This window comes from Cololabis saira, chromosome 4 (genome assembly GCF_033807715.1).
Source record: "Cololabis saira isolate AMF1-May2022 chromosome 4, fColSai1.1, whole genome shotgun sequence".
Classification (NCBI taxonomy): domain Eukaryota; kingdom Metazoa; phylum Chordata; class Actinopteri; order Beloniformes; family Belonidae; genus Cololabis; species Cololabis saira.
Genome location: NC_084590.1, coordinates 3,205,616 through 3,219,218, shown reverse-complemented (window position 1 = coordinate 3,219,218; position 13,603 = coordinate 3,205,616). Strand labels below are relative to the sequence as shown.

Sequence of the window (13,603 nt, the reverse complement as noted above, 5' to 3'; positions counted from 1 at the left end):
TATTCTCGAAGTGCAGTCCAAGTCCACGTTCAGTTGTGTCATATTAACAGATAACTGACTGTTAACTGGCTCTAGTCTGTTCCACGTGGCAGTCGTTGTTTGATACTTACGATTGTCCTCACCGACCTGCATTGGAGCCAACTATCGGGACAAATTGAACCTTAACACACCAAGATCATCCTGTAGGACTTCAGATAACAGGGAGGGGGGGACTGGGACAAAAACAGCCCGCTAATCTTTCTGTGTGTACCCCGCTTTAGGAAAACTTAGGTGAAATGTTTTGATCATCTAGACTACTCTGTGTGTATGCATGCATGTCTTCCTGTGTGTGTGTGTGTGTATGTATATATGTATGTGTATATATATATATATATATATGTGTGTGTGTGTGTGTGTGTATATATGTTAGGGCTGTCAAAGTTAACGCGTTAATAACGCGTTAACTTAACGTTTTCTTAACGCCAACAATTTTTTTAACGCACGATTAACGCGCAGGATTAAAAAAAAAAACGTGCATTATATCATTTCTGGCGGCCGACAGCTTGAGGAAAAGTATGCTGGGATACTGCATGAACTTTTTTGAAAAGCGAGGAAAGATGGAGAATGAAAAGGGACTTTTCATTCTTTCTCAAAATATCACTTGCAAGCCAAACACACGAGCGATACAGAGAGCACACCCCGTCCCCTCCCCTGTCAAAAGCAGACAACGCTGGATAGCAGCTGCAAAAAAGGCGTCTGGACAGTTTATTTTTTGTATCATCCTGTTTTGGTCCCACTTAGGAGAAGGGGATATTTTATTTTCCTCCATATGAGGTTAGACATAATCACATGGAGAATTTAACTGACCAATGCACTTCTTGTACGATGTTTGTGATGCATATGGTTCATTGTTTTACATTGAGCTGCTTAAAAAAACAAGGAATCTTAAGTTAGTCTTTACAAGTGTAAAGTTGGGACTACATTGTGTTTGTACTTATGAAGGAATGTTACATTCAGGTCAAAAGCTTTTTTTTTTGTGGAAAGTTGAATAAACATTGGCATAAAGCAGCATATTTGCCCTTTCTCATGTTAAAGGAGATTGAGGCAGGATTTATGAAAAAAATTCGTATATGTTTTAAGTTTTCTAGTAATAATGTCAGATGAAGCGTTCCAAACCAAAAAGAATGTTTCCTCTAGTGTATCTCTCCGTTGCCTTGAACAGGCTGTTGCTGCAAAATGTGCTGCAATTCGGAGGCCTAGTTTCCCGCGCTGTCCTGCGGATGTGACGTCACATGACGCTGCATGCACGTTCTCCCCGTTCTCCCGTGCCGGCTTCACTGTTGGCTGCAGTACCCCCAACGGCCGTCGTGGTGAAGGGTGGCGCTAGAGAGTCTCATTTCTTAAGGAGCCTCATGCTCCTTTAACAGTATTAAAAATATATAAAAAAAATACCTTAAGGTCATTTAGAACAGCAAAAAATGTGTGAATAAATGTGTGATTAATTTGCAATTAATTACGAGTTAACTATGGACAACATGTGATTAATCGCGATTAAAAAAATGTAACGTTTGACAGCCCGTGTGTGTGTGTGTGTGTGTGTGTGTGTGTGTGTGTGTGTGTGTGTGTGTGTGTGTGTGTGTGTGTGTGTGTGTGTGTGTGTGTGTGTGTGTGTGTGTGTGTGTGTGTGTGTGTGTGTGTGTGTGTGTGTGTGTGTGTGTGTGTGTGTGTGTGTGTGTGTGTGTGTGTGTGTGTGTGTGTGTGTGTGTGTATAAGTAAATCTGGCCACCATGAATGTGACTTGTACAGGTTATTAAAGGGTCTGAATGTGTGGGGGAGGGTTGGTTTGTTTTCTCTAGGCTCTGTGTGTCCCTACCGTTTCTGTCTTGCTCTCCCTGTCACAGGTGGTGGCAGAGCTCAGTGTGTGATTGGTTTTGAAAGGAGCGCCGCGCTGACATTTTGAGCAGCCGGTGTAAACGTTGGACGCACAGTGCACATGCCCCCAGGCCTGGCCCGGCCCGGGGCAGCCTGGTGCTGACCCACAAGGTCATTCTGTACGTAGGTGCTGCTCTGTGTCTGTCTCCTTCTGCTGTCTGCTGCAGTTCCTCTATCACTACCTGTCAGCCTCATCATGCTGTTAACCTTTAGACAACTGTTCTCACCCCCCACCCTATAGGTCCAAATGGAACCATCCGCACACGCCCCAACCATTGAATTGAAATTTTATTTTGAACATGAAACAGTAGTGAATACATAACAAAACAATAATAATCAATAATAAAGATCATAATTAATATGCTTGAAAAGGAGTAGGAAGAAGTGAAAACTTATTAAATCCTACCCCCTAAACTCTAATTCATTATAATCAAAATTTACTTAATTTCTATACAAAAAACTAAATATCTATATATACATATATAACACATACACACACACATATACATGCATACACACACATACATACATACATATGTACACATGCACTTTTTGGATATGACATACATATACTGTACATATACAGGACTGTCTCGGAAAATTAGAATATTGTGATAAAGTTCTGTATTTTCTGTAATGCAATTATAAAAAAACTAAAATGTCCTACATTCTGGATTCATTACAAATCAACTGAAATATTGCAAGCCTTTTATTATTTTAATATTGCTGATTAGGGTTTACAGTTTAAGATTAAGATTCCCAGAATATTCTAATTTTTTTAGATAGGATATTTGAGTTTTCTTCACAATATTCAAATTTTCTGACAGTCCTGTACACATGTGTGTGTATATATATATATATATATATATATATATATATATATATATATATATATATATATACATACATACATACATACACACACACACACACACACACACACACACACACACACACACACACACACACACACACACACACACACACACACACACACACACACACACACACACACACACACACACACAAATGTGTATGAATATCAATAACAACACAGAAGTGTGTAACTTGCAGCAAGGAAGCGGTTGCATCCAGAGAGTGGTGTGAATGCTTGGCTGACATCCATCAGAGTTGTTTACGTATCACGTTGCAGACTAGGAAGCGGTGCAGCTCCTCCAGCCATCACGAGTTCAACATATGTCTCACTAAAGGCCGCTGCATAAATATGGACAACAATGGACCAGTTATTCACACGAAGCACTTGTGCAATAATTAGACGCATGTGAATTGGGTTACAAAATATCCTTGGGAAAAACATAACAGCAAATAGTAGTATTGAGCCAACTACTCTGTTTTGGTTGGTTTTCTTTTATCTTCTAAGATACACTGTAAATTAGGCTCCCAAGGGCGAGAGGACAACAGCGCAGCAGCGAGCCTCTCTCCTCCTCCACTCACTATTTGACAGCTAGTGCTAGTATTTTACACTCTGATTGAATAGTTTTTGCTGGTTTAGGGTGCTTTCACACCTGTCCCGTTTGGAGCAGTTGTTCCGGAACAGGGAGCGTTTCCCCCTAAAGATCGGTTGGTTTGGTACATGTGAACACAGCAATCGCGCTCTGAAACGGTACAAAACAAGCGAGCCGAGATCACCTAGGAGGGGTGGTCTCGGCCCGATTCCATTCCAGACCTGGAGCGGTTCATTTCTTTTATTTGTAGTGAGAACATAATCCACACAGCAACCGATACAACTCCATTCATTGTGTATGTGCGAGCGCGGTTCAAGGAGAGTCGGTGCAGCCTCCACCACCTTCTCTCCCATTGGACGAGCCGAGATGTCGTTCCAGCGCGGCACGGTGAAATTAAACAATGTTCAATTTGGGCAGGGTTTGCGGTAGGCGGCCTCTGGCCCGCCGCTGAGCTCCGCTCTGCGCCGAGCGTACATATATGAATGGGTAAAGCCTGATTTATGGTTCCGCGTTAAATCGACGTAACGTCGTGTAACGCGGAACCATAAATCAGCCTAAAGCCACGGCTGCGGTCTGCGCTGAAAGGGGCGTGTAGTTTATCCCGGGGTGCGGAAGAGGAAACTCCTCCCACGTTCATTTGACCAATCAGAGAGGAGCTGGTTCGTGCATGGCATTTGTTAACAGCTTTGAAACGGTATAGACGGTTGTGAACACAAACCCCAAGAAGGAGAAAAGAAACAACTGTATCGATTTAGCCCTTGAATCGGAACAAAACAAACGGACCACAGGTGTGAAAACAAATCACTGTTCTTATTATGGATACATACAGAGTTCATGGAATAAGATTCTTCTTGCCTTGGATTCTACTAATGCTATATGCTGATGATTTCTAATTGTATTATGAAGCATTGATTATGTCTTTTTGACACCAAATTCTGAACAGCAATGGATTCTGCTGCATTTCATCTGCAGACGGACCACAGAATCCTCCAAGCTTGAACATTTTCACTTTAATGGGTTTAAAGGTCCACTAGCCCGCCGTCCAAACACAAATAAGACAAAGTTCAGGCCGGGGCTCAAACGCTTCCACAAATGATCAATTTTGTGTGTGTGTGTGTGTGTGTGTGTGTGTGGGCGGGCGGGGGGGTGGTATGTGGATGTGTGTGTGAGCGTGTGTGTGCACGTGTGTGTGCACCCAGGCTTATCCTGCATGCACACACACACACACACACACACGTGTACACACATGCACGTGTACACGTGCCTCAGGTATCTTCCACCATGAACCCTCTCTTCACTTCTGTCTCCGTCTGTAGCTCTGGCAGGAAGTGAGGGCCCGTTGTGTTGACAGTGATCACAAACTGAACCAGGAACCAGTGGAGTAATACTGTCACCTTAAGTTACTACTTGTTTATGTGTCTACTCTGTTTCACTCGTATCAAGTGCTAGTTCTATAACGCTGGTAATTGCATTGAACATATAATGAATATATTACATATGAGCGCTTTTGTAGCTTGTACTCTCGATCGTTTGACCTGGTTTAAGGTTACAAAGCATTTAAATGACACTCAGCCAGCCTTAACCATAATTGTTTAATTTCATTGTCATTATTTTGATTCCATTTCTCAGTGTCATTTCATGCACTCTAACCACCGTCTGTTCAACGTACAGGTGTTTCTATGGAACATGGATAACTACTCAGTGCTCCGGAGGCTGGAGGGGCACCACAACGACGTGGTGTCTTGTGAGTTTTCCCCGGACGGGGCTCTGCTGGCCACGGCCTCCTACGACACCCGGGTCATCGTCTGGGACCCTCACAAGGGCACCGTCCTCCTGGAGCTCGGGTAACACCACACTACCTGGAAACATGCTAATGCAGTCTTCAGAAGAACTGCACTGGTTGTTGAGTTAAATATTAGTATTATACTGGGGGTCGGCAGCCCGCGGCTCTTTAGCGCCGCCCTAGTGGCTCCTGGAGCTTTTTCAAAAATGTTTGACCTTTTGTTCCCTTTTTTTTCTTTTTTTTTCTCCCTTTTTTTTCTTTTTCTTTTCTTTTTTTCTTCTTTTTTCTCTTTTTTTCCTTTCTTTTCTTTTTTTCTTCTTTTTTCTTTTTTTTCCTTTTTTTCTTTTTTCTCCTTTTTTCTTTTTTTTCCCTTTTTTCCTTTTTTTCTCTTTTTTCCTCTTTTTTTCCTTTTTTTTTCTTTTTTCCCCTTTTTTTTCTTCTTTTTTTCCTTCCTTTTTTTCTTTTTTTCTCTTTTTTCTTTTCTTTTTTTTCTTTTTTTTTCCTTCTTTTTTTTCGTGTTTTCTATTTTTTCGACTTTTCTCGAGATTGTACGTCAACATTAATCTTGACATTTCGACTTTTTTCTTGACATTTCAACTTTTTTCTCAACATTTCGACTTTTTTCTCGAAGTGCATAATGAAAAAAAAAATCTCCCCCCAGTTTTAACTAATATAGAAACATGCAGCATGTGTTGTCTTCATTCTAAGGCTGATACAAGACTCATTTTTTGCGGCTCCAGACATATTTGTTTTTTGTGTTTTTGGTCCAATATGGCTCTTTCTACATTTTGGGTTGCCGACCCCTGTATTATACAATATTAGCATTATACACAACACCACGGAACCAAAGTTCATGACCTGTAAAACCTTCCGGTTGAATTTAGCACACAGGACAGAATATGGATGCAGATTGTCAAAACAGAATTAAAAAAAATTACATTTACTTTTAGTTCAGTTTGTGGAAAATGGTTGGCCTGGCTTTCTCTTTAAAACTTAAACACTTATAAAGCATTACAAACTGTAACAATAGGGCAAACACACAGCATTGTTTTGTATTCTGTGTCTTTCAAATAAAATACATTTTTTCCAGTCATATGTTCCTCATTCAAGATTGTTAAAATAATACTGCTATAATATCGTATCATTATTGTGACCTCAGTATCGTGTATCGTACCGTATCGTGAGATTAGTGTATCGTTACACCCCTATTGGCCAATATTGTTGACTTAAATTGACCAATACTAGCTCGTGTTTTTCTTTGAGATCATGTATCATTTGCAAAACCTCAAACCTTTTGAGACGGAAAACTTGATACTAAATTGAAAATGGCTGCCGAGCATATTTGTGAAATTGAAGTATACAATGGATTATAGTTGAAAAAAGAAAAACAGATAAAATTGCATTTGTTGAAACTCTTCTAAAGAGTAAAATTAATTAGTCTTTAAACTTTGTAATAAATGGCGATTTAGCAGATCTTTTTAGTGCTTGATAAGGCATTGGTTTAAATATAGTCTATGTTCTATTCACTGATAAACAATTAAACTAGTATCTAGCTCCTCCATAGTAGATTGAATAAGGCTGTAGATGCAAACCTTATGTTTACAGAAATGGACAAAACAATGAAATGGTGATTTTTCTTTATTTTTCTTCATCAAAACTCCTACTAATGCTGTGTCTGAACTGCTGCCGTCTCTCTCCAGCCATCTCTTCCCTCCTCCTTCTCCCATTTTTGCCGGCGGGGCCAACGATCGCTGGGTCCGCTCCGTGAGCTTCAGCTCTGACGGGCTCCACATCGCCAGCATCGCAGACGACAGGTAAACGCTCAATGACGTCAAAGTAGGAGGAAAGAATGAGAAATGAGAAATAAATATATTGACTTGTATATCAAATATATAGAAAAATGTGGCAGTAGCAGAATGCCCATTTACTCATATATGGAGCAGCTGTTGGTCATTGGCCAATCAGAAGCTTACAGGACTGTCTCAGAAAATTAGAATATTGTGATAAAGTTCTTTATTTTCTGTAATGCAATTACAAAAACAAAAATGTCATACATTCTGGATTCATTACAAATCAACTGAAATATTGCAAGCCTTTTATTATTTTAATATTGCTGATTATGGCTTACAGTTTAAGATTAAGATTCCCAGAATATTCTAATTTTTTGAGATAGGATATTTGGGTTTTCTTAAGCTGTAAGCCATGATCAGCAATATTAAAATAATAAAAGGCTTGCAATATTTCAGTTGATTTGTAATGAATCCAGAATGTATGACATTTTTGTTTTTGTAATTGCATTACTGTATGTCTGATATGTGTTTCAAATCAATATCGTCATGAAATTTTGAGTTTTTTCTCGACATTTCGACTTTTTTCTCGAAGTGCGTAATGAAAAAAAATCCTCTAAATATTATTTTTACTTTTCTCCTGCCTGGCCCTAATATTCTTCCGTAAATCAGTGTGTGTGATGGTGTACGATTTATATAAAAAAATAAAAAAAAACCCTGCTGTTCAGGCTGAGGTGCTTACAGGACCCAAACGCAGGAGATCTTGGGGCGTCGGGAATTCCGAACTAACAGGGACTTGAAAAGGGGCGGAGAAAGTGAGGGCGCTGGAACTGCAGGCCTTGTCAACAACAGATGGTGTAATCCAGGACATGCTATTGTGAAACCTGGTTTCCACAGCCCGGGTATTGAACTGTTGGCTGCGAGCTCCATCCTTATGTACTGAGAGAGTTCACCAGGGTTGTTGCAGTGGCAGTTTACATCCTGTCAACAGCTGGCACATCATCAGCCTTGAATAACCCAGCCTGTTTGGAGCTGTCACTGGTTGTTCCACCAGAGAAACCAAACGTTAGCTTTGTTTTATGCAAACTTCAGAGATGCAGAAAGCTCCTCTGCACAACCTGCTACTGGCAAGGCTTTTTCTCCTCCATCTACTAACCCATCACCCAGAGGCAACTTGTGAGCAATAGGACTGTGAGGAGGTGGTGACAGGAATGAAAAGATGATGGAAAGTATCTACTCTTTACCCCTAGTGGGAAAGAACCAAACCGAGTGGAGTGGAGTGGAGTGGAGCTGAGTAGGTTCTAGTGGAAAAGCGCCATAAGTTTTAGAGGCGTGTCCACCAAGGTGCAGAGCCTTGAGGAGCTTAAGGACGGATGTCATCCAAGTTCCTAGGCGACCTCAGCTTCGGTAACACGCCCAAGTCCCAGTTCAGACTCAACCTGCTCTAGGGACGCTCGGGAACATCCTCTCTTTTATTATCCATGTTCCAATGTTGTTGCGCTTCGATTTCTCAGTTTCAACATCTGACATGTTGTTGCAAATAAAGAATGTTCCTGTATTTTGGGTTAAAGGACCTGGGGCCTTGGTTAAATGTTGTGATGTTATTTCTATTCTGAATGTAGAAATAACACAACACAGACTGGGCAAATGTCTTATAACATTTCACAAATGTAATTCTATTTGAAGGCTAGTCTTCACTTGTCATTTGTACTTTGGCTGAAGTGATTTGTCCCCCCGTCTCCTCAGGCTGGTCCGGTTCTGGAGTATCGAAGAACGGGCTCCTCAGGCCATCGCCCCTCTGTCTGCCGGCCTCTGCTGCACCTTCTCTCCGGAGGGACGTGTCCTTGCTGCCGGGTAAAACAATTCAATTCCATTAAATTTTATTTGTATAGCGTCTAATACAACAAAAGGGCGGAACCGCAGGCCAGCACGCAGGCACGCAGCACACAGCTCCCAAGGCTCCAGCCTGCAAACATGCACAAAAGAGAAAAAAGGGGGGCCAGCACAAGAAACTACAGGAACGATGGACAAAAATGATCGCTATGAGATACTTATAATAAATACAAATGGTAATGGAGAAGAGAGGCAGGGAAAAGGAGAGGAGAAGAAGGGTGAGAGGCAACGCCCAGTGGATCATGTCGGTGCCCCCTGCAGCATAAGCCTATAGCAGCATATCTACCGCGAAGCTATATTTGAGACTAACTATTATAGTCTTGTTCTATAGGAATGGTGTTTTACACGCCGTTGGTGCTTGTGTTTGCAGGTCTGGAGACGGCAGCGTGCAGTTCTGGGAGTGTCCCCGCAGCGTGGCCAGCCTGCAGCACCTGTGCAGGATGGCTGTGCGGCGCGTCAGCAGCTCCCAGCAGGTGGAGGCGCTGGCCATCCCCACCCCGCTCAGAGACTACCTGACCTACAGAGTGGTCTGATCAGACAGCCAACTCCACCTGCTGCAGCAGCACAAACCACATGGATCTGACTCTCTTTATCTTCTAAATATCCAAGACAATGTCCTGGTCTGTGTGTGTGTGTGTGTGTGTGTGTGTGTGTGTGTGTGTGTGTGTGTGTGTGTGTGTGTGTGTGTGTGTGTGTGTGTGTGTGTGTGTGTGTGTGTGTGTGTGTGTGTGTGTGTGTGTGTGTGTGTGTGTGTGTGTGTGTGTGTGTGTGTGTACATATATATATATACATATATATATATATGTGTATATAATATTATATATGTAAAATAATATACAGTTTTTTAAGTACTTTTTTACCTGCCTGTGCTTGGACCAGTGCACCATCCAAACCTGTAAGGTCAAATGTATTTTCTTCCTTTTCTTTTGTTTGTACTCGTAAGAGTTTGGCTTTTCCATCATCCTGTTTCTTAAACCCGTCACCGTTCCTCCGAAGTTCACAAGGAGCTTTTTGCAGTGATACTTTCTTTTTATTTCAGGTTTTTTCCTTTTCATTGTAATCAGGGAGCCACAATGTGGAGATATGGGTTTTATTTAGTAATATTTAGGTTATTAGTAGTGCTCTAGTATGGAGTTATTGAAAATCCATGCTAGAATTTGAGAACTATGTTCATGGGGGACGTTATTGGAAATACATTTATTGCTTTATACTTCTCCTGCCGTGGTACAAAAGAGTCGTCATGGGTGGACGTGAAAGGAGCGAGACCAAAAGCGTTTTTGAACCAGGCTGTAAATATAGTAGTTTTTGTATTAAAGTGGACATTTGACCGGGGGGATTGGTGGAGCTGGACCGGCTTTGGCTCAGGATCTATCAGCCAGTCAGGGAACTGGAACCAAACCTAGTTTAGATGGTTGGATGGTTGCCGTTGGTTACCGTTAGAGATCCAGCAGGATCCCCCTGCAGGCGTGGTGGTTAGGTTAGGGTGGGCTCACCTTCACCACACTGAGATTTACGCTGGTGCTTTCTGGCCCAGTTCCTCTTTGGTTTGCTGTTTGGGTCACCCCGGCCATCACTCAGTTCCCCTCAGCGTGGCTGCTAAAGTGTGATCAAGTGCTGCAGAGTGATACGCTGTTGCCAGAGACAAAGGCAAGACTGTGAAGCAGAGGTTTGTGGTTGTTTGGTCAGGACGGGAGAGAGCGTGGCAGCCTAACCACTTCCTAAAAGCAATCCAATCAATTCATCATCAATTCATTCAACTCAAGTAGCAAATACTTTCACTTGTGAATCCGTTTTTTTGAAGCTTTCTCTGGCACGAATACATTTGCCACTGACGTCCAAACCATTTTAAACAGGGGTTAAGGTTTGTAGATCTAATTACTAGTGCCGTTCTATCGACTGTGAAACAATGGATCTATTTCATTTTTGCAGTAAAATAAACATAAACACCAAATGTTTTGCTTACAAATAGTGTTAGGTCAGATTTCAATAAGTGGCAGATATTGGGCCCAGTTGGAAAAGCCCAGGTTGCCTGAGGAGCCCGTTTGCCTGTTTGTTGCTTCCCAGACGTTGGTGTTGCGCTTGTATTTCCTGGTGTGTGCGTTTACAGCGTACAGAGTACGTACCGTATGCGTGTCTGAAATATTTCCATAAGCTAAATGAAAACTTGCGTTTTTGTTTTTTTTTTCCACCAATTTCCACACAAATCTCCTTTGTTAATTGAATATTTGTATACTTGTGTAATTTTTTGTCTCCTTCCTCATAATGTGAAAGATATCAGTTATGTTTTATTGCTAGTGTTTTACTTGTACACCTCAGGTTCAAACATCAGCGGGGGGAACTGCAACCCTGAATGTAAATATCACAGTTAGCACTTCCCGCAAACCTTAAAGTTATCTCTAGCCACAGATGTACTCTATTCTTGATATTTCTCTATAGGCCTTGATATGCAAGAGAGTGACACCGTTGAAAGGCAGGATTATGTAGAATCTGGGTGTTTGTCCTTGTGTGTTTGTGAGCTGAATGAGGTGGAGAGAGCGTGAGCTCTCCACGTTCCTCAGATACGCCAGCAGAGCAGAGGTCAGTCTTTCTCCGTCATGTTTCTCTCACTGCTAGTGCCAAACGTTTTTATTATTATATTGTTGTTGAATGGTTTGTGTAGGTAGTGGGTAGGTTGTGCAGTAGTGAGATATGGAAGAAGTTGCATCACTGGGCGTCACTGTAAAGTACAGAAGAGTACCAGGGCCAGGCAGGAGAAACGTACAAATAATATTTTAGAGCAGGGAGATTTTTTTTTCATTATGCAATTTGAGGAAAAAAGTTGAAATGTCGAGAAAAAAGTTGAAATGTTGAGAAAAAAGTGGAAATATCGAGTTTAATGTTGAAGTACAATTTCAAGAATAAAGTCAAAATTTCATGAATAAAGTTGAAATGTTGAGAAAGAAGGCGAAATTTCGACCTTATTTGTGAAATTTCGACTTTATTCGCAAAATTGTATTTCAACATTAATCTTGACATTTTGACTTTTTTCTCAACATTTCATCTTTTTTCTCGAAATTGTATTTCAACATTAATCTCGGCATTTCGACTTTTTTCTTGAAGTGCACAATAAAAAAAACTCTTCCCGTCTCAGGTATTTCCTCTCCTGCCTGGCCCTGATCCTCTTCCGTAGTAAAGAGACCTCAGCAGGGTTGGGGGTTCTGCGTGTTCCAGAGACCAAGCCCCTCCCCTTCAGATCAGCAGTATAAACCAAGAAATATGTGAATGTAATGAAATCCTGCAACCTTCTTGTAATGTATTCTGATGTTTCTATTTTCAATAAAGACCTTTTGACATAATTATTTTCAAGTTTTACTTCACAACTGCTTCACTTTAAAACTATGAATGTATTTCTTTCTTTATTTCATTTATTTCATTCATTTAAAGAAAAACTAAACAGTTTAATATAATTACGACAAATCTTTTCCTTGAATGAAAGGGAACAGAAAGAAGACTAAGCTTATTTTATCTTTCCCTTTTTCCTAAGAAATCCAATTTCAATTAATGTAATAATAAAAAAAGAAATTACAAATGCAATTTAAAAAAAAAAAAAAAAAAAAAAAAAAACCCACTTTCCGATAAATGTAATTAAAAACAAAACCAAAACTACAACAAGGTTATAAAATAACACAAAATAGCTGTCGTCAAACACAGATAGTCGTATTCTTTTTGATTCAAAGAACAAAAATATGACAATGGTGCTAAAGAGAGAGAAAAAAGAAAACCCACTTAAGTTAACAATTATCATATTTCTTCATCAAACTGGTTTTGTTCAGGTGAAGGTGTTTTCTCACGGCTGTCTGGATAACCGTTTACAGATATGTGCAAAAGTCTTAGCCCTGGTTTTCAATTATATATATATATATATATATATATATATATATATATATATATATTATAGGATATCATTTATTGATCCCAGATGGGGAAATTGTGTTGGAGGATTGGGAGTTTTTCAGGAATGGAAAAAAAAACTAAATGTAGAATCTATAATTAGGTGAAAGTACACTGAACAAACATATATCAAATATTAATGCCATGCCAAGATATCAACTAATGCCATTTTAGTTGATATCTGCCAGTGAGCATCAACTAAGCATTTTTACCACTAACTATTATTGATTCACAGCTGATGAAGACACTATGTTTGAACTGGTCAGTATGATCAGTTTAAAGATAACCCTTAACTGATTATTACCTAATGATTCATAAATATAGCGTCTTCCATTCTTTTCTCTGGTAGCTGATAAATGTTTTTTGAGGGATTACATAATTAGGGGTTACATAATCAGCTACCCAGTCATTGGGGTTAGTTTATCTTTTTGGTTTAATCTTTAACTATTACTTTCCTTAAAACCTACTGGAATTTAAGATGGAGTAATGATAAAGCACAAGTTAGTTATTCATTTTTTTCTCAGTAAATAAACAACACATTAACCATAAACTAGTACACTAAAAACCATTAGTACACTGCTACAGCAGACTTTTTTATCCCTGTTTGTAAGTGGTCTGATGTGGATCAGCAGCCACGTCCCAGCATGCACCTGGATGAGCAGCCACGTCCCAGCATGCACCTGGATGAGCAGCCACGTCCCAGCATGCACCTGGATGAGCAGCCACGTCCCAGCATGCACCAGCCCCCCAGTCTCGCGCTCAGAAGGCGTGCCAATTTTTTTCCAGTGGCCAACCGCGGTACTGCAACAAAAAATCCCATGGGGCCCAGAAAG

General features: G+C 40.5%; 1 protein-coding gene across 1 annotated transcript in view; it reads left to right on the top strand.

The window, feature by feature from the left end:
• The window catches only part of wsb1 (WD repeat and SOCS box containing 1), a 30,753-nt gene extending 18,578 nt beyond the window's left edge, over positions 1-12,175 (top strand). Inside the window, exons 6-9 of the mRNA XM_061718680.1 lie at positions 5,049-5,221; positions 6,861-6,974; positions 8,694-8,801; positions 9,211-12,175. Coding sequence (XP_061574664.1) covers positions 5,049-5,221; positions 6,861-6,974; positions 8,694-8,801; positions 9,211-9,373 — 558 coding nt within the window. The 3' untranslated portion in view covers positions 9,374-12,175. The remainder of the gene's footprint in view (positions 1-5,048; positions 5,222-6,860; positions 6,975-8,693; positions 8,802-9,210) is intronic.
• The last annotated feature ends 1,428 nt before the right edge of the window (positions 12,176-13,603 follow it).